Source organism: Chlamydotis macqueenii, chromosome 2 (assembly GCF_036417535.1).
Source record: "Chlamydotis macqueenii isolate bChlMac1 chromosome 2, bChlMac1.mat, whole genome shotgun sequence".
Classification (NCBI taxonomy): Eukaryota; Metazoa; Chordata; class Aves; order Otidiformes; family Otididae; genus Chlamydotis; species Chlamydotis macqueenii.
Window position 1 is genome coordinate 37,182,765 of NC_141557.1, and position 22,991 is coordinate 37,205,755.

A 22,991-nucleotide genomic window follows, 5' to 3' on the forward strand; every position below is an offset into this window, starting at 1 on the left:
TCTACAGGCTCACTGAGTAAATTCTAATGAGGAGACAGATGAGATACACAAATCATGTAACTCTGAATTCCTAAATGGAATTAACAATTTGTAATAAAAAAGACAGATCGTTAGCTCTAAAAAGTTCACAAAACTTAAAAATAATGCAATTTAATGCACTGAAAAAGTTTTCTTCCTCAAGAGATGAGTAGTAATGAAATGGAAGAGAGGCACAATTTCCGATTGACGTAACAAACCAAAGGTGTTCAAAGAGCACTGCTTTCTGCACTTGTTGGTATTCTGTATCCAAATCTTTAACTTTTAAACCAATGCCTTCTGAGCTTTTTCTCCTCCATCATCCAGGCACACAGTGGACACAAATAGCTCTACGGCCCTGCTAATTTTTCAAATAAGGTAGGATTGTCCCCTCCTGTAAACTGCCCTATGGCTACAGACACCGGGTCATCTTGAAGTCAAACAGAAGTTGGCACAGATAATAAAGGCCTATTAATATCATCTTCTCACAGTTCCTTTGAAGCAACAAAAATCTGATGGTTTCATTAACAGAAATATGCAATTGTACCTTTTAAATAACAGCACGCTACTTGGCATTTTGACTCAGATTTTCCACAAGCATATGAGGAAAAATGGGTCCATGCTGCTTCAGCCTTTGTATTTAAATAGATGCAGTGAATCTCCAGACAGGCCAGTGTGGATCTTCTGAGTGCTGCCTGCATGCTCAGCTGAGGCACCGACGTCACTCCCACACAGCCCCACACGTGCAAGACTCAGACGGAAGAAAATACGGAAGTCATCTAATTCTGCTGAAAGACAAACATACTGCACATACAAAAAATGAACACAGGCACAAATGGTTAAGAAATACTTAAAAAGAAGCCTAAAGGAATAATTAAGTAACTTAACATTTAAGGTTACTTTAAATTTAAATAGCTCACGTTCGCTTTAGAATTAAAATGCTGGCAAAGCCTTTTAGATTTTATAAATTCCAACAAAATTTTATAAATTTCAACAAAAGAGACTTTGTCATTAATGCTTAGTAGATACAAATAAATTATTCATTAGTAGAACTCACATTTGGGTTTTATTATACTCCGTAAAATATACAGGAATCTTGAAGTACTGAAAGAGTGCAGGTAAATACAGTATTCAAGCAGTCACTATTTCTATGTACATCCTTATTAATTCTTCAAAAAACCCACAAAATTATCAAATAGATCAAAATATTGTCCCGTGTTTCCACACTATGTTCAGAAAACCAGCTGATAATTTACAATATCATAAAGATTTCCAGTTTCACAATACAAAAAGGATAAAAAGGAAATTGGAATCAGTTTGTAGTAATTTATTTTTACTTTACCAGGACATGCAAGGATTCCTTGCATGTACATAAACAAATTCACTTGAAAAGTAACAGTTATAGTTAAAGCAGAGCCAAATAAAGTAAATATTCATATTTAACAGACAAAACTTCAGCTTACTTATGTCAGTTTTTCATTCTTCAGGCAATTAAAAAAAAAAACAAAACAACACAGTAGTCTGTTATAAATTAAAAAAATATTTGGGCAAATCTGAACTACATTACAGGGACCTGTTTCCGCTGTTTATTTTCTAAATGGAGCACAACAAAGATACACAGCTCTTCCCACAGACCAGACACTGTACTTTTTTCTCTAATAGGGAAATATACTTTTAAATTCACCTCCCTCCCCTTGTAACTCCAGGATTTTTTTTTTTTTTCCAAAAAAAAGTAATAGGGACATACAATTTTAATCTTACATATGAATTTTGATGTAAGGAAATAGACAAATTATTGAAAAGAACTATTCAGTCACAGCAGGGTTATCAAGACATTTCACTTCAACTTTTTATGCAGTTTCATAGTTTCCAAGTTACTCATGTATTTTTAAATTAAAAAAATCTCAATCCAAAACCCAAAAGTTAAAAAAAATCTAAAACTGTGCAACAATTACTGCTTCCCTCCCACGCTCCCACCCCTTCCCCCTTGTTTATTACACTGTACATTTTTCACCCTGACTTCACCTTGTTAGCTGGTTTAACTTTAGCATTATAAAAGTATGACAAGTTCATTTTCATTTCACCTAAAAGAAAACAAAAAAACCAAACTTAAAAGTACATCTGCTTTCTTTCATGGTACATTTAATAGTGTCGGAAGGCTTTCAGATGATTAAAAAAAAATTAGAAAAAAAAAAATCAACATTTAAAACCAAATCTAAGCTTCTTTTTCAGAAGTAATTAAGGTTTGGTTGAAACAACTTCTCAAATAACCTATTCCAGTTTTCACAAAAACATATTTAATTAAAAAAATCTTTAAGTTATTTGGTCCTTTGGCAATTTGCAGCACAAACAATGCCTACTGTACCAAACTCATTTATTGCCTTCAAAATGGTTTTTGTTTTATTGATATTTAAATCTAGCATCCTTTACGTTGTACAATAGTGTTGTTCATTTTCATCAAGTAGGGTGCCCAGTCTGCATAAATTACTCCCGGCACCAGAAACAGAATGGTAGAGTACAGTTAAATAAAACAGTTTTGACTTATTTTTTTTTTTTCACCCCATGGATTCCAAGTACTTATTCAAGAATTTATGCTTCTTCTCAAAATATGCTCTTAAAAATCCTCCTAGAGTCTCACAGATTTTTTTTTTATATGCAACCACAATAAGAAAAAACATCTTCTCAAAGGTTTGTCCTCTTTTTGTTTTCAAACACTGATAGCTTTTTTCCAAAAGCACAAGTCTGACCTTCCAGCGTGAGAGTACACTCTTCAGACCTACAAAATGTAGCTCCTAATAGGTCTCTGAATCTGAATCATTGAGTTCGTCTTCTTCTGTATATGGGTAGCCACCTTCCCGGCCAATGTTGTTGAAAGTACAGTAAGAGCTGTGGTCACTCCTCATGATTGGCAAGGAATCAAAGGTGACAGTTTTTGAGGTGTTGGTGTAATGATTAATGGCATTGAATGTAAGGGAAGGTAACGTGCTGCTCGATGAAACAGGCATCATTGTGGCCAGAATGAGAGCCAGGCAATCAGCTACGTCCTTATTGGGTGCACAGGCCAAAGCTGGTGTGTAACCTAGAAAATCAAGGAAAAAAACAAAACCTTCATTTAAAATAAAGACAATGTAAAAATGTATTCAATATCATGTAATCTTTCAGCTACAAAAGTATTTTATATTGCTTAGTTCTGTACTGTTTTAAAAAAAAAGAGCATAAAATTAAATGCATTATCAATTAAAAAAATAACCCAGAAGTTAGTGGCCTTTGGAACAGGTATGTAATTGTTTTGTTAAGCACAGCCTAGGCCAGCGAGAAAAGCCTGGATTTGAAAATGGTGAGGACGTCACCTGGCTGAGGAGACATAACTAATGGCAGCCAACAGCGATGGGTGAAGGCATTCACTAGAGAGCCACTGCAGAAACTACAGCTCAACATGTTCAATATTTCTTCATCCAGAAGCTTCCATATAGCTGTTCATCACAGATACTTATTTTAATAAGAGTGTCCCATCTCAGTAACAAGCTGGCTAAAGCATCAGGGCCAGTCAAAAGGCAGAGTATACAGTTTCAGTCCACCTGTACTTTATTACAATATACAGTAATACAAACTATAAAGCCAATGTCTAACTTTTATTTGAGGAACAGCAATTAAGAAACCCACAGACATGTGAGGAAACGCCAGCTGGATTAGTAGGTTAGGACTTGCAGAGAGAAACTACAGAGAGTCCAGACAAACTCCTTGTGCCAGGCAACGCTACTGCGACAACCCCAAAACGCAAGAGGTCGCGGGCTCTGGAATGATTTTCAGTCAGGTCATGCAGCTGTGAAATCTCTTCTGGGTAACTGTGGCTCTAATAATCCTCCAACGTTTCTTCTTTTGCAGCTTCCTTCTTCCCTATGTACTTGCCTCTACACATTAAATGTCAATAAAAACACTTCAGATTCTCCTCAGTGGAGATCTGTGCATTGCTCCTGTCTCAGGCTTTAGGCTTAATCATTCAGCAGGGCACCTGAGGGTAAGTTTTGGCACAGGTCTCAGGGTATATCTACAACACCGAGGCACTGCAATTGGTGGTGACAACAGCAGCTCTAGAAGCATGGCAATCACGTCTGTACAACCACAGAGAACAGCTCATTCTGCTGCCAAGACCAAGGTGAAGTTCCCTTTCCCCGGCTCCACACAGAGCACCCTCACAACATCTCTCACTGCATGCGACAGATACGCCCACAATGAGCTGAGCAGGAAGCCTCATGTTCAGGTACATTTGGCAGTCTGAAGTCCCACACTTCTCCCTGTCCACAACTCAAAGCCGTACAACATCCAGGTAAAAAGCTGACAAATAATTTTAAATATAGATGGCTTTAAACCAAACTGCATGATGGATTTCTATCCAGACCTTAAGAAGGCATGGAAAATGAGGCAATGCTCATTCTACCAGCAAGTGTTTAATCTACTAAGGAATCATTTTTATTGTAGAAGTAGATCCAGGTCAAATTTTAGGACAGAGCGCAGGAGTAGTTACTGTGTTATACAACTGCACAGATGTTTTAAACAAGTAAGTGCATTATGGAAAATGTAGCTAGAACTTAAGAAAACAGCAAGCAGGGGACAATCTTGCAGTTGAACTATTATTTGCTCAGGACAGACCTTGTGCTTGATGCTCGCAACAGAATAAGACAACAGTCCCTGCCCAAAGGAGCGTACAATCCAAGGAAACACACAGATAATTCAAGCACAGAATGCGCCAGCTGACCATGCGATAGGGCCGTACAGAAGTGCAGCGCAGCAGATGTTTTCATGGTTAGTAAGGTGTCACAGCACTTAAGCAGCTCAGAGTTAACAGTGACAGTCTGCAGAAGAAATACATTTTGAGAGGATTCAGAAGCAAGGGCCAGAGTTTGCTACACTTGGATGAAGACTGCATTTCAGGCACGTAGGGCAGAACAGAAGGCTCAGAATTGATACTCAAATGCACACAATTTAATATCTACAGTTGCTGGAGACTGTATGAAAGTAAGATGACACACAAAATAAATTTATTCAAGCTCGCCACACTCAACATCGTTTCTTTCACTAGAGTGATCTGATAAAAGTTCAAAGAAAAACAAGCAGTCACCAGCTACCTTTTTAGGGGTTTTTTTGTTTCTTTATTTTTTTTTTCTCCTTTTTTTTAAAGACTGCTTCTTGCTAAGATCTTGAATACTTAATGTTCCTTCTGGAATAGAGCATCCCAGTTCATCATAGAAAAATTAAAGGCCAACGTAATGATTAAAGATTACTTGTTTCTGTTAGAAGTTCTCTAAAAGCAGTGTTTATACTAATATTTGATTGTAGGTCTTAAGCTCCTGGCTCTCATAAGTGGGAATGAAATATCACAGTTTTATTCTTGCCTTAGACACAGCAAGATGAAGTACCTGCTTGCATCATGACAGACTTACACCTGGGTCCTGCACTGTTTTATTTTTGTCTGTATTATTTTAAAATTGGAAGAACAAATTATATTTTTATGTCCCTTAACTGCAAAGTGATCATTCATATGTCAGGGCAACAACAGGTATAACTACTTTAAATTTTCTTTTAAGAAGATGCTGGTAAATGTACCAGCTCCACTGAAATACTCTTACTCAGTTCTAATATAATGTTTGCCATAATCTGTACTTGTTTCTGCATAAGGCTTCACACAAAAATAACAACAACAACAATCGCTATCTTTCTTTATAGATGGGGCAATAGAAGCAGAGTGAGGTGAAGCAGCTTCCTTGCACAACAGAAAACAGAGCCTGTGTGGTGGACATGGGCTTAAGACCAGGGCTCCCTCTGCCCAAATGCAGAGCTGCTCCGTCCCCTGAGGCTTGAAAGTTTCCATGAAGGCGCCTACAGGAAAATCAGAGGGTTATTAATGTGGTTAGTGCAAAGACAGTTCTCAAGATAAACTGAACAAAGTCTTACACTTGGGAAAAGAGAAGAAAGTCATCTGAGGAGTGAGTCATCTCATAAACATTTACAAGTAAGAAAAATTCCTTCCGGAAAACTGGAGATGTCCAATATAAACTAGAATATGAGTAAAATAAGGCTTGGAAAAGAATTAGACAAAAAAAAAAAAAAAACACCCCAAAAAAACCCCCAAAAAAACAACCCCCCCCCCTTTTTTTTTAAAAAAAAAAAAAAAAAAAAGCTTTAAAGATCAATGATCACTGTAATGATAAACCTAGAAAAGAAACCTACATGCTATGCCAGTCTCTGGAGTTAGAGAATGCCTCCTCTCACCACTGTGTTGCACATTAATACAGCAAATAAAAGATCGTACCAGGAAATTTAGCTAGCCTAGTAAGTTAAATAGTGGGAAAAAATCCAAGACAAAAAAGAACTTTAAAAGTTGGTTGACTGACCAAAAATAACATTTCAGATGGTGTAAAATGAAAGCAAAAGCTAGTAGTTTCTTTTAAAACAGGTAAACTTGCATAAATAATATAAAATTCAACAGAATTTTTGTAGCTGCAGGTGATGGCAAAGTTTCATCAGAACAGGTCTGGAAACATGGGAAAAGAACTGAAAGAGTTGAGTGAGAACTGATATAGAACTGAGAATGAATCCTCAGCGTGACTACTTTTGGGAAGTACACCAGACAATTTGCTATTTCAGTTGCATTTAATCTTTTGAAAACCAAGAGGATTACATTTTTTTCCAAAGACTTAAGTTCTTAAACACATTCAGAGATGCCCTGTAACAAAAGCAGTATGATTTTATTTGTAAACTGAAATGCAGAGAATTGGAGTGATGTTTATCAAAGCTCATGTTTTCAATAATTTTCTGTAGCCCAGATGTAGCAGCAGGGGACTATTAAGTAGTTTTATACAGATATAGATACAGATAGAGACTGCTTGTACAGTCAATGCAGCCTTTATAGGAAGGGACAACTTCAAAGATGAGAAGGAGATCACCACTTCATACCAGCTGAGGTTCTACTGGTTACATGTTCCATATATTAAGACATGCTTCCATGTAAAATACTAACTCAGACTTAACCTCAGTTTCCTCTAATTCTATCTGAAATGCCAAGCTTGCGTGGCAGATCACTGTACTTATCTGAGCTATGCTAAAGTAAGAGAATGTCAGTGTTGTGATGCAAAATATTCCAGTGCCTACTTCTCCAGTCTGCTTTGCTAAGCAGATAGCTTTTACCCCCCAAAATACATGAATTGTATCTTTCAAGCCTTTCTAATTAAAAACAAAAATCAGAGTTTCTCCGATATTTTTACTTTATTAGAATTAAATAAATATAGGTAATATATTTTTTGTTTCTTTAGAAACACTTGTACTCTAGCAGGAGATGCTAAAATCAAAGACAAGTAGACCTAAAGCAGAACCTGGCTATCACTACTGCCAACTTTTCAATTTACTGTAACAGGTACACTGGAAACCAAGAAAACTTTTGCAACAGGTTTAGCAAGCCTGCTGACATACTAACACTTCCAAGAATTAAAAAAAAAAAATCACAGTGACAGGCGGAATAGATTGACAAATCCCATTAAAATTTCCCTTGCTCTCTCACAACTCAAAGTATTCATCACTTTGCACACACTACTGTAAGATGGCACATTCATCCAACAGATAAATAATTCATTATGAATATTCTCCAGGCTGCTTAAAATTTTATAAACAATGCAATTGCTATTAGAAAGAAAAGTTTAGAACCACAGTGAGGAGCCAGATAAGGTAGCACTCGGTGTTACTTTAAAATGTAAAATATTAGCAGAATTGAGAAGTTCTTTAACACGTTGCAGTTAGATTCCCAGGCTGCCAGAGAACTGAGACTTCTATACAAACAACTTTTTTCTCTGTTACGTCAAAGATCCACCCTAACAAGGGACTGGCTGGCTGCACAGGAAAAGCGCACAAGAAAAGCAAACAACACCATACTTGTGATGAGAAACAAAATATTTTCCAATGTTTTCATTTTAGGGAGCTTGATTTAGCAGTTACCCCTGTACCCTATTTTAGGAAAAGAATGATCTTTAAATCACCCATGTCGCTTTAAGCTGTGTAATTTGAGAAATACACAGAGTCAGTAGATCTAATTTTCTTTTGTTCTTAAAAGGTACAGGGTTTATTCTCTGTGATAAAACAGTTTGTTTGTCTTACTTCTATGTGCCAAAAAACTCTAAAAGCCAGAAGCTTAAGACCAGTAACTGAGATCTGTAATTCATAGTTGCTTTTAAAAACTAACATTAATATACCTACCATGACAAAATAGATGGCAATTCAATCCAGCTTCTTAACAGCTGAAAGTTATATTTTACTTTGAGAATTAAATTTTTTTTTTACTGTTTCCAGTACACCAGAGTTAGTGTATTTATAGTATATACATTATAAAACCACAGATGCAAACCAAACATTTCTATGCCATGACCTACATTGTTCTGAAAGTTTTCACTCCCCCTCGCACTTCTGCTGCTTTGCTAAAATGACCCATCACCAACACAATTCATTTTTTTTCTATGAGGGAACCTTCTGCAAAAGCTTATATGAAATTCCCAAAGAGTCGCTGCTTTGAAGTGAGCTGAGTTTAAAACCACAGTTCCTTATGGGGAAACAAAGTTAAATTTATGCTTACCATTTTCATCGACAGCAAGTACACTTGCTCCCTTGCCTAAAAGCTCCTGAACTACAACCGTTAGTCCATTCCGAGCAGCAACATGCAGAGGTCTGTGAAGACAAGCAAACTGGTATATGAACCTCTGAACAAGATATTAAGTAAGACAGATAGCTTTGTCGTAGGTAAATGATTACTGAAGTATTATACTGGTATGTTACTTCCACATTATATAAATACTGTAGATACAACAACTAAGATGGGAAAGCCAGAAAATCTCTTGTCTTATTGAAAAAAAGCTGTACAATAATAATTGTGCACTTTCTTCTTATTATGGCACCACACAGTGAGGAAGTAGCTGCTAGAAGAGACCTGCCTGCTTATGAACTTTATCACATGAAAAATTTAGAAACATCTGGTACCTTACTGTTGATAAATCCTTCACTGAACTGTTGTAACAGATATTCTCACATCTGAGTTACTCCATGTCACTGGCAATAATCATTACAATAGTAACAGCAGAATGGCCGTCATTTTATTGCATGTAAAGAGATGCACAAGCATTTTATCAATCTGTCTTTTAGAAACCACTTTATTCCATTGTGACTAGAAATGAAAAAATTATTTTACAGTATAATGCATGAAGCAGGACAAACAGATTACTTTTCAAAGCCTCAGACTATTAACCGTAACCCTATTTTGCAGTGACTTGATGTATCAAGGCAAATGTAGCTTTACCTTAAATAGTCTAATTATATCTTTTTCAAATGTAACAGTTTTTCAAAATTGGTTCCCACTGGCTTAAAGAAAATCCTACCATCACTCAGCAGGAAACAGAATAATCAGCTTACTTCCCTTCTGCTTTATATTGCTTTTAATTCATTTTGAGATTCTTAACATTCTTTGAATTAACTGTGAACTATATTTTGATTTGGAGACCAAGAATGCAAAAGATACAATTAGGAGAAGCTGTATCTATGGTGCTTATATTAAACTACTAACATTCAAGAACTACTGCACACCCCAGAAATACTGAAAAACATACTGTAATTCAAATAGAGCCCAACAATTGTAATGTTTATCTTGGCACAAAGTAGGACATTGTTTATGAAGAAAGCTGTTTAGAAAGTCAGTTTAGTTATTAAAATGCGTTTGCTAAAACAGTAATATTTTAAACAACTGTTAAAATCTTGAAATTTATATAAAAACATTTACTGGAAGTGTGAATATGTACCTATTTTTCCCTATGACATCTCTTGATCAGACTGTATCAGCCAAGGCATGTGGGTGGAATTAGATGAGCCTGTGGTAGCATACTCTCCCACTTCTGTTCCCATCCCATTTTGCTTCTCCTCCTCCCAAGATGTCCCCCCCTCCCAACCAGAAATGGGGCAATGAATCCCTTTCTTGCTTTCTGGTTATAGATGGTTAAACTCTTTGTATTTGTTAAGCAATTCAATGAAAATTCAAACAATTTGAAAAAAATTCTGGAAAATATTCCTCTTTATAAGCAAGATACTGATTTTAGCAGAAACACGCTGAAAACTAATAGGCAAAATACACTCACTGCTGATACGTACGTTTGCAAGGCTGCATTGGTGGCATTGATGAGGTTTCTATCCGTAATCTTCTCCAGTATTAACAAGGCACTAGTTTCATGACCCTTAACAGAGAACAAATATCTGTCATACAACAAATACTCTTCAAAAATTGCTTTGAATGCCTTTTCAAAGTAACAAGTTAGTATTTGCAAACAGTGCTTGATAACACAAAGCTCAACGCTGGTAAGTGAGACTACGCACACACCTTGCTGCAAGCCAAATGGAGTGCTGTGTTCTTACAACTGTCTTGCAAAGTCAGATCAGCCTTAGCACTGCTAACCAGCACCTCTGGGGAAATAAAGATTTGTATTAACTAAAAGCATACTCCTTAAAGCCTTAATGGCTTACATTTGTGCAAAATGAAAACATAATTTTGACAAAACATATCCACAAGAATGTTAACTTTAAGGTAACTTTACCCACAGAAAGATTAACAGACTTAAGAGTAGAAATATATAAAGCTTTCTCTTTACCAACTGTATTTGTCTGTCCATTTTCTGCAGCCATCATTAAAGGTGTTTTCCCAGAAGAATCTACAGCATTTACTTGAGCATTGTGACTGAGCAGAAGCTGTAGACACTCAACGTGATCTGTAAAAGCTGCTGCATGAAGAGGAGTTCTACAACAGATCAAAAGACAACAGGGCCATGTTCAGCCATGCTTTCTACTTTTTTCAAAGAGCAACCCTGACTGTGATCCTGAAGGTACAAAAGACTGGGCAGTCCCTCTCACTGATCCTTTGAAATCAGTATTGCTGGAGTTGTGACCACTGCCTTCATAAAGTCACCTTCAAGTTTCAAATAATTCCATCTATGTTGTTTACAACAGAGATACAATTTGATTCAGAAAATATAAAATATGCATAAAATACTACACCCAAAGTGATAAAACATGCTCAGGCTTGCTTCTATAATAAAAAGCCAATTCAAGTTCACTGAATCAGAACAGGATTTTAAAAAATCTAAAATTCATTTCTAGCACAGAATAAAAAAAATTCTTCAAAGATTAAAAACAGAGGGAAGGGAGAATTAATCCAAGTAGCAAATACAAAAACCCCAAATGATTACAGAATTTAGGAGAGCCACTCTATTACATTACAAACATTCTTCCACTGTGCATTTAGACTCTTACCTTCCTTTTGCATCTGTTGAATTTACAATACCAGCACCTAGTGTATCAATTAACATTTCTGCTGCACCTTCATTGTCATTTATCCTATAAGGAATTAAACAGGCTGTTATTTACAGAATGATAAATCTTTTGTTAAATACAGCAATCAAATCTATGAAGAATAATTTTGCACTTCCTTACACTGCACAATGCAACGGACTGAAAGAATTTCCTTCCATTTTCTGGAAAACTTCCTGTTCCAGGAGGAGCTCTACACAACTGTCATGACCTAAAGCAAATGTAAATGTTAGGTATTAAAAAAAAAAAAAAAAGGGAAAAGTTCTATTTATGGATTACAACCAAAAATATGTATCTACATTAGATTAAGCAATATTTCACTTGAAAGTTTCAACAACACATTGGTTATATTTGATAGGGCTACATTTAGGAACTAAGACATTTTTAGAATCCTGAAAATCAAACTAACATTTAAAACGGCAAACTTTCTGAAATTTAGAAGGGATCTTATGTGTCTGAAGAACATTGAGGACACTTAATTTAGTTCTTTACACCTCCACGTATCAAACTTTTCTGTACATTCACCACTTAGTCTACATGAAAACATCTCCACCATTTGAGGGTTATTTTTGTACAGTATCTTGCTAAACCCAAAGAAAAAACCAAGTTGATAGTCATAACAACAGCTTAAAAAGAACATGTTCAGCCTATCATACTATTTTCAAAATTCTGCTGCTGTACAGCTAGCTAAAAATTGTAACCATCGGTTTGATCTTCGATGCATATATGCAGAGAACTTTCGTTCAAATTTACTGTTGTCTGAAGATTAGTATTTTTCACAAGTCCTGTCAATTTTTCACTTTACAAATCAAGCATATTCCAGGTCTGTTTTATTCAGACACTGGTTACTATGAAAATGGACAAAGCTGTAAGAATTTAATTTTATGAATGTGATAAAGAGATGTTACTCTAGTTCAAATTATCAGTGTACTACCCAGTTGCTTCAGCTGTGAAGACAGTCTAGTTAGTTATTTACTTAAAAATAATTGGTAAAGTGAAGCTCTAAATCGTTACTTCTTGATCTTTCTCTACCATGTGACTCAAAGGTGAAATAAATGAGAACCTCTACTCTGTTGGAAAGGAACACACAGAACAAAATCTTTAGGAAAGGAGCTGAATGAGTTTCCTACCTTTTAAGGCCTCCCTCACCCCCAAATCCAAGAAAAGAATAAGTGAAGAAAAAAAAATTCTTATTGAATCACTTTTATATACTTTAGCTTCTTGTGTCTATCAAGGTTGATTTGAAGGAAGTTTAAAAAAAAAAAAGATTTAATTGGAAACTATTCCTCCAAAGACTCCCTGTGATGGTTATTTTTTTGGGATGCGTGGCACATTTATATTCACAGGTACTATGCTGAATTTCTTGAAAGACTCCTTGAGGGATAAAACTAAGAATGCAGTTTACAACAAAAAAGTAGTACGAAAATAAACACCTTGTATGATGTTACTAGATCAGTATTAGATGTTAATGGATTCCCTTTCAAGATACCATGCCTGTCACATTGACTAATACCAACTGAAAGAGGACTTTATACGTTGCTTTTATAAGTAGTAATAACTTCTATCTCAATATCAACAAAACCATGTAGATCTGTATTTTAATATATTCTACCATTATAGCAGGCCCAATGCAGCGATGTGTAGCCGTGATTGTCTGCTGTCGCAGGTACTGCATCCACAGATGTGGCTGACTGCAGGAGAGCTCCTAGAACGCCTATATGTCCACACGCAGCTGACAAGTGTATAGGGGTTCGTCCCCTACAGTCTCGTAATAAGGACTTAGCACCATGTTGAAGCAATGCTTCCACACATTCCTCATGCCCAGTCACTGCCTGTGAGAGAGAGACAAGAAATTGTAAGTTTGCAAAAAATATATATAAACCAAGGTGTGTAACTGAAGCAAGAAAGCTTCAGGCAATTTCTTACATTTTTAAGTAATAAAAATGTAAAGAAAGCTATTATTTTTATTCCTGGAAACAGCTATTCTGTTGGAAAAATAGCAATGTATTATCATACTGATGACAGAATAATTTCTTGGAATAACATTGAATGAACTGCTAATCTCCAGGGCTCATTCGATTGTATCTGGCAGAGACTATTTAAAAAAAAAAAAAAAAATTGGCATATGGCTTGTATCATGCTTTTCTTCCTCGCATTAACACTGCCCCCACCCCGTAACAGAAAGCTGTACTCTGAGACCTCTCCAGTCAACGCTCTACAGTAGGATTAAGAGACCCTTGAAGTCCGAAAGAATTCTGAGGGTACAGAGCAAACAGCCAAAAGCTTGCCTTTTGAAAGCAACTAAAAAGACAATGAAAAACGAAGAATGGCAAGATAAGAATAATGAGAAATTCATTAACACTACATATTAGGTCTGTATTTGAAATTAGTATGTATAAAACTGGAAAGGACAGAAAAGGAATATTGTCTTACCCCTCTATGTAATGCCGTCCTTCCCCACTTATCTTTGGCATCTACATTTGCTCCTTTGTTCAGGAGTGAATAAACGCAGTCTGTGTGCCCATTGAGAACTGACAACATCAGAGGAGTCCTAAGCAGAGTAAAATAAAGTGTATCCACACAGAAATTTAACAGACTAGCACTCCACTGAAATATAACAACTACTACTCTCCGTCTGGACAATGCTGCTAAAATTGACATCATCAACGATCTTCTCTAGCACTACCTTCACTCTGAGAATGCCACTCATATTTGCTTTTTAGATACAGGAAAATAAATTAGTATCCCCTAATTCCGCAGTCCTGATTAAGTTACTAGAATCCATTGTTTCAGCATGTGGACAATAAGACACATTTTAGTTTTCTCCCAATTGAACATTTTTCACCACCAATATTATGTTTATTGCAAAACACACACTCTCGTTTGTCCTAGTTCAAATATAATCTCCTTTTAAAGTAATAAATTAAAAATCACCAATGTAAAATACTTAGTTTTTCCTTTTATAAAATGCCGTAGCTTGTGAAGAACAGAATGTGTATCGTTTAAACTCACTGTCCATTTCCATCTTGAATGTCCACTGCGTTCTGTGGTTCTGCATTTCCTATCAATAGCCGCAAACATTCTGAGTGACCATTCGTAGCTGTAAAATATCACAAAAATGTGAGTTTACCATCAATTGCTTTTGAGTATACAGCTCAAACAGAATGGTAACCTGCTCAGACTAAAGCCCATTAGCTTGAGAATCCACTATACAGCTTTACCATTGTTGTAACTTCAATTAAAAACAAAATATGAACACTACAAAATTATTTCAGAAATAAGGCATTCTCAGCTGTACAGTATTAAAAGTTATCAATTCCAACTGTCAATTGCTGACAGGTATTTGGTTCTTTACATACAAATGAGGTTGCACACATTAACCATAATTAGAATATGTGCTTACACAACATCCACAAGAAGGACTTATTAAATATAGTAATTAGCATAACTTTTGCTTGTTTTAAGGCACAGGTAAACACATACCCAGCCAATCACACACTGATTCTGTTAGCAAGTGTAGCACGTGCAGAGTTATGAAATAATAACTGAAATCACATTTAGGAAGAAAGGAAAGAAATGTAATGCACAGAAGTAATTAACCAAGCAATTAAAAAAAAAGGAAAAAAGAAAAGAAACAGAAAATTGAGAAATCACATCTAAATGTGACTCATGAAAGAGAAATGATTGCTTGTTGGAAGGGAAATTATTTCTGACATACAGCTGCTGTATTCAGTCCACACAAGAACCGTGACAATTCATGCTTCTCTAGCAGACAGAAACGCTAATGGAAGTTAGGAGAAGCTAAATCAAATAGAAGAATACAGCTTGCGCTCATGGACAACAAATTAAGTGGTCAGAATGATGATGTTTTGTACATAATGCTCTTTTCTCTGCAACATTTCTATAACACTGTAACTATAAATGTCAATGTAAGTAAGTCTACTTTCAAAGACAGTTAAGAATACAGTATGAATGCTAGATTTTGAGAAAGGTAGGTTCATAGAAGTTTTCTAGGAAAGGCAGCAAGAAAATATTGCAAAGGATTGCTGTTATTTCGAAAACACTCAGGAGTCATTTAAATCCTTGGAAAAAAACCAAGTATAGTTTTCATGTCTCTTCTCAAACTGACAAAAGTCTCCAAGACTCCAGTCATTTTTAGAAGAATTTTACTGCCAAGACAGGCAACACAATTCACATATCTAAATTTGGGCTGCGTGAAAGACGATGAGAGAAACAAGAACATGTCATGGACGCCCGTCAGCACAGCCAGCATAGCTAGTTGAATGGTCAAGGACCTGCCTTCCAGTGCTGCGTGGAACAGCACTCCTCAAGCCAAAACTATTTATTTGGTTAATACTAGTTTCTATCCACAACTTTCTTGTTACACCTTTCTTGGCATGGCATATACCTTAGAAGTCATTGCCTGTTCCTAAATGATAGACTCCTAGAATATTAAAGACAGACTTCTAAACACAAAGATGATCCACTTCAAAATGCAAAATTCTAGAGGTCAGCAGTTAGCACATACCTGCAGCATGTATTGGGGTCCTCTTTACAACATAATCTTTGACCAAGATTGATGCTCCCTGATTAATGAGCACATCTACACATTCCACGTGTCCCTTAAAGGCAGCAAGATCCAATGGTGTTCTTCCGTTATTATTCCTCACATCAAGGTCCAGCAGTGACTGTACCAGCACTTCCAGAGCTTGATGGTGGCCATGATAGGCCTACAAGAGTAAGAAAATCCTTCATTTTTCTCATCCTTCACATTTTCCCTTTCTCGCCAGGATTACTTAAATCAAACTGTGAAGATAGTATTTTTGTATCAACGTGTAGATGAGCTAGCTACTCATGTAGCGTGAAAGGACTTACAACAGTTATGACTAATATAAAAAACTCCAGAATTTCAAGTAAGAAGGTTAGTCGTTTTTTTTCCATTTTACCCTTTCAGTCAGTAACTGAGACTGCTTTCAGAAAATCATGTCTCCAATTTGTATAACTACTGCTGAATACTGCACGTTTAATTGCTTCATGTTATAGTTAGATCACTCTCAGATTATTTCAAGAGATGAACATATGCAAACTTAACTAATTCCTATTAGTTTTTTAACAAAAGATGTAAAGAAGAAAAAGACAATAAAATTTGTAAGTAAAAAGAATACAGTTCAAATAGATATAGTTAACATAACTGGTAAAACAGAAGGGACTTAGGGGATAAAACAGTTAAGAGATCAGAATGGATATACAAGGATAAAAAAACAGCATAGAGAATACTGTGTAGGTATGTGTCAAGACAAAGTGTCAAAGTCAGTAATGAAAATAAACATCTACAACTATGGTTTTGTAATTTCCAGAATAAATTTGACAAGTATACTCATGGATACATAACCTCTGCCCCCAGACAAAACTAACTTCCAGGAAGAGACTCTTCGAACTGCTTTCATTTACCAGTATTGAAGGTTGCTTTTTCCTTTGGCCATATATATCTATATATATATATATATATACACACACACACAATATACTGCATGAGACTTAGGCTATTTTCATAAAGTACACTGTGGTTTTTCAATTGCTCAAAGTTCAGTGAAAAGATGAAAGCTACGAATTGAGGTGGTTACTCTGTATTTTGAGTATATTTGTATGGACAGTTTCATCAGGTCCTCTCCTACACTACTCTTTAAGTAAATCTTTCTTAAAGTATTAAAGACAAACATTTCTCATACTAAACAATGATGACGGTAAAACAATGATGATAGAAAAAAAAATAATAATTACTTATAAAACAAGTCTTCTAAAAGTTTCATTAGTATAAATTATAACATAAATCTTAATTAGAAGATTCCCAATGAAAGCTGTTCCACTAAGCAAGTTTCAAGTTAAATGCCAAAATTGCCCTGTACAGCTCATTCGGGAATGTTATGTATGTAGTTTTGCATTTCATTTATTGTTATTGACCTATTTTTAAAAAATCCAGAATGAATAAACCTATGTCAACAACTGTTTGCAATTATCAAGCTATCATCACTAAAGAATGAAATACTTACAGCTAAATGCAGTGGACTTATAGGTGCTCTGTTGTCTGAATCATTCAGCATGTCAGTACCCGATGTTTCCATTAGCTTAGCAGAGAGAGACAGTCAGAGTGAGTGTAAAAACCCCTCACCTTTAAAAAAATTCAGCAATAATTGCTACTGTTTCCAGTACACACAGATTGAAAAATAAAGGAAGAAAATTAGGAAGAATAATATCAGATTATAGTTTCCTTAGGAATTCTAGATATCCTTCAGCCTTTTAAAAGAGTTTGAGTAGCAATGACTGTAACCCCTCCCCCATATTCATCTCCCATGCACAGTTGTTTATTTTTGCATAATAATACAATAATTAAATCAGAAATGAATCTAAAAGCATTATTTTTTTCCTGAAGCAGCCATATGAAATAATATAGATGAAATGCATACGAAGGGAAGACAAGGACAGGTGAGAACAGCTATGGTACGAAAAAACCCAAAACAAACAAAAACCCAGGCATTTAATCTAACGTGAATTTCTCTAGGTGAAGAGTCATCAAGAAAACAATATGAAAAGCCAGGCAGGACTGATTTCTCAGAACAGAAAAGCATTCCCCCTGAAGAAGAAATGGACTCAAAAAGAGGCAAAAGCATTATAAAATAGGATTAAAATATCTATCTGTATACATTTCTCTTTCTTTCTTCCAGATGTGTTCTAAAGTTTTAATTTTGGGTCTTTTTCAAAATCATATTTAATTTAGTAAGCTAGTAGAACTAAAACACTCAAAGTGTTTGAAGAACACCAAATACCTTCAGATAACTAAATTTTCATTATCACACTTTTATAACATGGCCAGATGAGTGTTTACAAAAAAAAAAAAAAAAAAGGCTTAAAAATAATTTCCTTTTTTAAAATTCTGAATTGCAATTAAATCTAAATTGCAATTGAAATGAAATAATACATCGATGCATTCAAGAAATCGTTGAATAAGTCTAAAAATAGGCAGTACTTTTAAAATCACATGCTCCCTTTTGCTGTACAGTAGTACTTTAACAGTGAGAAATAATAGACTTACAACATCTAGAGGTGTTTCGCTTGCAATCTGCAATTAAAAACATTGAGAATTCATGTTTGAATACATTTGAATATAAAAGCATAATTTGTATAAAAATACTAAGTTGAATAACAGACAGAAGATAAAATTAGCATACCAAATAACACACAGATATTTGCAAAGGGATTAATAAAAAACTACCTGAGGCTTTATTATCTAAAATTCTATTATGTGGCCATTATCTACTGTAACTATGTGAACTATTTCAAAAGGCAGCCTTACTTTACAGATTTTTCATACATTTTAATTTGGTCCTTCAGATAACATTTCTGAAAATTCTTAACACTTCTCAGTGGTTATTTTATTTCAGCCATCAGGAAAAAAAATAGCAGTTAAGAAACAAAACAAAACTAATATTTCACATCCTCAACCAGTTATCTTTTAATCTCAGAATGGATTATCTTTTTAAGTCAATATCTCTCATTTTAGTTCCTCACCTTGCCTCTATTTTAAAAGTACCAGGTGCTTAAATATTTGTCCTCACAGGGGCTGAAAAACACTATCGACCTAGCTTACAGGTGAAGAACCAAGGTGGAGGAATCCCCTAGCCTTTGCTTCATAACTCTGCAAGAGCAGCTGTTACAGCTTTCATCTATGATATGTTTTCTTACCAATTCAAGACATAAGCGATGACCATAAGCAGCTGAATAATGAACAGCATTGTATCCTTGTTTGTCTCGGATCCCCGGATTGGCATCATTTCTTAGCAAGTATTCCAGGCACCTAGTTAAAGTGACATATGCAACCATGTATCTAAATGTTGGATTTCAAATTTACACTAAGTCATATATTGTTCCAATTAAATTGGAAAATAGAATACAGCACACAAGAACACTGATTTAACATACAATATTGGCTAGGACTAGAGTACACCTAACTCACTACACCAAGCGTTAAGATTAATCACAAAGCTTCCAAAATTTGAAAGAATTCTCGGCAGACATCCTGCATCCTCTGAATTAGCTGACTTGGTTAAAACCAGTATTTCATGGCTATTTCCCTCCTAGCTAATACAACCGCAGTTACCTTTGTTAATATAAATTATTATTATTTTGGTATGTTTTTCTGTATCAGTGCATTCTTCTATACTTAATACAGAAGGAAAAGAACCAATAGCTGAGTTCTTCATGGTGTGTATTCAAGAGTGACACACACATACACTTCCCCTACCAGGCTCTAATTTATTGATTTTTTTTTTTTAATATAGTAAACACACTTAGTTGTTGGCATACTTGTATCCTACCATTCCTTACACCAAGTTATAAGGCAGAACATAATCAGCACAGTTTCAACCACAGACACTCAGCCACAAGGATGAAAACCAGGGTACTAAAGTCAACTTTCTCTCCCTATTTTTCTGGTTTTTGTTTTTTTTTTTTTTTTTTTTTTTTAGAAACTCCATGCATGCACACTAAACAATTCCAAACAATAACCCTACTTATTCATAATTTTATGTTACCTACCATTTCAGCAACATTTTGCAAAGGCTACAAATACTGAGAATTCTGAAGCAGCAGCCACCAGAGAATGAAGAGGTAAATTGATCTAGACTGAACTACCTGACATACAACAAACTCAGCTTCAAGAGCTTCAGGATAACAAGATAAAAAGACTGGTGAGAAATGAACAGTCCCAGAATAACATTGGGTTATTTTGCAAATGTATTAATGAGACCATAGTAAGAGCTCCAAAACATCCACATAGACACAGACCAAGATCAAGATTGTACAGAGCCTCAAAAATTGTGAATTCATAGCATAGAAAAGAAGAAGATATTTTAGATTTCTTATTTACAGATTATTCTGGTACCTAATTTGTCTCAGTTGGCTCAAACAGTTAGGATTATGAAGGTCTCCTCATGTCATACCTTAGGCAGAACCTTCAGGGTCTGATAAACTGCACATACTGTTTTACCTGGTAACAGAACCAAGATCGCGTTTAATTCATAAGACTACCTGACTTGAGAAATAGAACATCTTGTACTTCACAAAAGGCAGATGGACTTCAGATCCTTGGATCTGATCTCCTAGTCTGGGTTCACCAAAGCTGAATTCATTCAGAACCACCTGCTACTATACTGAATGACTGGATCATTTGCTTCCAGCAGGGGAAAAAAAGACTTCATGACATCCCACTTGTCAACATTGCACATTGTGATTACATTGTCTGTTAAGACCTGGCCACGATATTTTTTAATAGAAGACCAGAAAGCTCTGCATATGTTCTACACAGCTCTGAGCTCAAGAATACTGATACGAAACGGTTGGTCCTTTTGCCCCAATATATCCATGATTTTCACAACTGCCTATAAAGAATCATCTTCTATGACAGAGCAAAATGAAGAATGGAATGGGTAAGTCTTCTCACCACTGAAGGACCACCTGACCATTCAGGAAAGGACTACCAAGCAGGTAGAAGAACATCCATCCCAGAGAGGAGTGAGATTTTTAAGTCTTGTGAACTGTACTGTGAAACTACATGCTGCTCTGTGACTAAAACACAGGTAAGACATCACTGAGGTAGTAGTCGTACATTCAAATACAGTCGTAATCTCTTATGACTTGGAACATATCCTGCACTAGAAAGGCTTTCTAAAGACTGAACTAGAGCAGAACAAAATCTGGGAGTTGAAAGTTTAAAGACACCCAGCCTCTGTATGGCCACTTCTTCAGGCAGAAGTCCAGCAAGGGCGAGTAACATTCCCATCCTTCTGAAATGGGTTGTTATGACTGTTCGTTTATGACTATTTATTGTTCCTGTGGCAAATCCAAACAGGACAACCTTGCATTGATAATAGTCCAGGAACACCTTTAAGTGAGGCTACTTTGTACAGAACATATACTTTATATTATAGTTGAAAACATCAATTCTGTAGGTCAAGAAGCACAAAGACAGGCCCTTGGAACACAGAGATGTTTATACCTAGTTACCATAATGACCTTGAACTTGCTGGTGAAGCCATATGGTTTTCTGAAGTGTACAACAGGTCACCATCTCTTCTTCTCTCTTGGATTATGAAACAGTTCTCCTTTATCAGTTAAATAAAATGCATGTGAAGCTAAAAAAATATATTATCTTGTCAAATCTAGCTTGGAAGCTTTCTTCCTTAGCACAGTTTATCTAAAGGTCTCACAGATTACCATTATCAGTAGTGACAAATGGGCCAGTTGGATACATTGACAATAGGAGGGTTTTAGTTCCCATTTATCCCATGGGAAATTGTTTGGTAGAAAATTAAAGGAAATTTCAACATTTGTAGTTGTATGATACAGCTATGCTATGATGTCATGTGAGAAACTTGCAATGGGGATATGGCAAGTTTAGATTTGAGAGACAGGAATCCCAGTGTGATCTCTGATCAATGCCGTTAAGATAGAAACTTGATCATTCAAAACCCTGGAGAACATTCAAACCCTGGAGAAATGCAGGCAAAAATTCTACAAAAGCAGCCATCTCCTGACAGAAGACAGCATGACCCTGCAACATCAGAACTTGTTTAAGTTCTTTCAAGGAAGGGCACTGTTCCATCTGCTGACTCCAGGCAAGTTCATAATCTGAATGAGATCCTGCTGTGATGAAATGTAAACACATTTCAACATGAGTAAGACAGCTGAGGTCAAGAGCCCGATAACCTCATGTGAAGTAACAGTGATTTGCTTAAGACCTGACATTTGCTTTTCCATCCCAGACAAAGGCTGAAAGTAACAAGGCGGGTGAGTGAAGACGAAAGGAGCAAAAAGCTGCAGGAAGAACTATGAACCAGGAAGTGTCTAATTATAAAGTACTCTGTCTCATTACAAAGGTGAGAACAGGAGCAACACCTAGGTGCACTCTCACTTTCACCATTTTGTGTCTAGGATAAAGGAGAAAAGGACTTAGGCAGATAGTGAGAAAGGTAAAAATTCTCCAGTTTTAAAGAATAACATGCAACACAAGATGTAAGTAACTTTACACTAAGTTCAGTGTATCTAATAAAAAGCTACCTGCAAAGCATATCTATGTTTTTAACAAACTAATTCGGGTTTTATTTGCCTAGTAAACAAATGCCTGGATTTAATTAATGGCAACTGTGCTTGCATGTTTTTATTTTAATTGAAATGGGATGAGATTTCTGAGAATCCAAAGACAAGTTAATTTGTCCCTTCAAGTGAGAATTATTGTCCCTACATTTTATTTGTCCAATCGTCTAACTTTCTTTGTTAATTTTAATCAATGATTTTGTATTAACATTCACAGCTTATTAGTAAATGTTAAAACATCCCTGGGCTTGGCTATCTAAATTTCTATACTTGTGTACTTTCTGTATTTGTGTGCTCACAAAGAATACAATACACTAAACATGCTGCAGGAAGCAAAGTCTACTAAAAATCCTTGAGTGCCTATTCTTTCCAATGCAAAGCAGATATTTATTTTTGCTGTTTCTTCTCATTCAGGAAAGAGATTAACTTAGCATCTTTTGCAT

At 35.7% G+C, this 22,991-nt stretch overlaps 1 protein-coding gene across 4 annotated transcripts in view; it reads right to left on the minus strand.

The window, feature by feature from the left end:
• Window positions 1-1,327: 1,327 nt before the first annotated feature.
• Window positions 1,328-22,991, minus strand: part of ANKRD28 (ankyrin repeat domain 28) — a 126,909-nt gene continuing 105,245 nt past the window's right edge. For 3 of the 4 annotated variants that reach the window (XM_086742616.1, XM_086742615.1, XM_086742614.1), the window contains exons 15-28: window positions 19,141-19,252; window positions 18,491-18,517; window positions 17,451-17,525; window positions 15,929-16,130; window positions 14,413-14,500; window positions 13,834-13,951; window positions 13,013-13,232; window positions 11,524-11,611; window positions 11,344-11,427; window positions 10,686-10,831; window positions 10,418-10,500; window positions 10,192-10,274; window positions 8,633-8,724; window positions 1,328-3,094 (exon numbers count right to left, since the gene is read on the minus strand). In XM_086742616.1, coding sequence (XP_086598742.1) covers window positions 2,808-3,094; window positions 8,633-8,724; window positions 10,192-10,274; window positions 10,418-10,500; window positions 10,686-10,831; window positions 11,344-11,427; window positions 11,524-11,611; window positions 13,013-13,232; window positions 13,834-13,951; window positions 14,413-14,500; window positions 15,929-16,130; window positions 17,451-17,525; window positions 18,491-18,517; window positions 19,141-19,252 — 1,705 coding nt within the window. In that variant the 3' untranslated portion in view covers window positions 1,328-2,807. The remainder of the gene's footprint in view (window positions 3,095-8,632; window positions 8,725-10,191; window positions 10,275-10,417; window positions 10,501-10,685; window positions 10,832-11,343; window positions 11,428-11,523; window positions 11,612-13,012; window positions 13,233-13,833; window positions 13,952-14,412; window positions 14,501-15,928; window positions 16,131-17,450; window positions 17,526-18,490; window positions 18,518-19,140; window positions 19,253-22,991) is intronic. The other variant, XM_086742617.1, reaches the window with a different exon arrangement.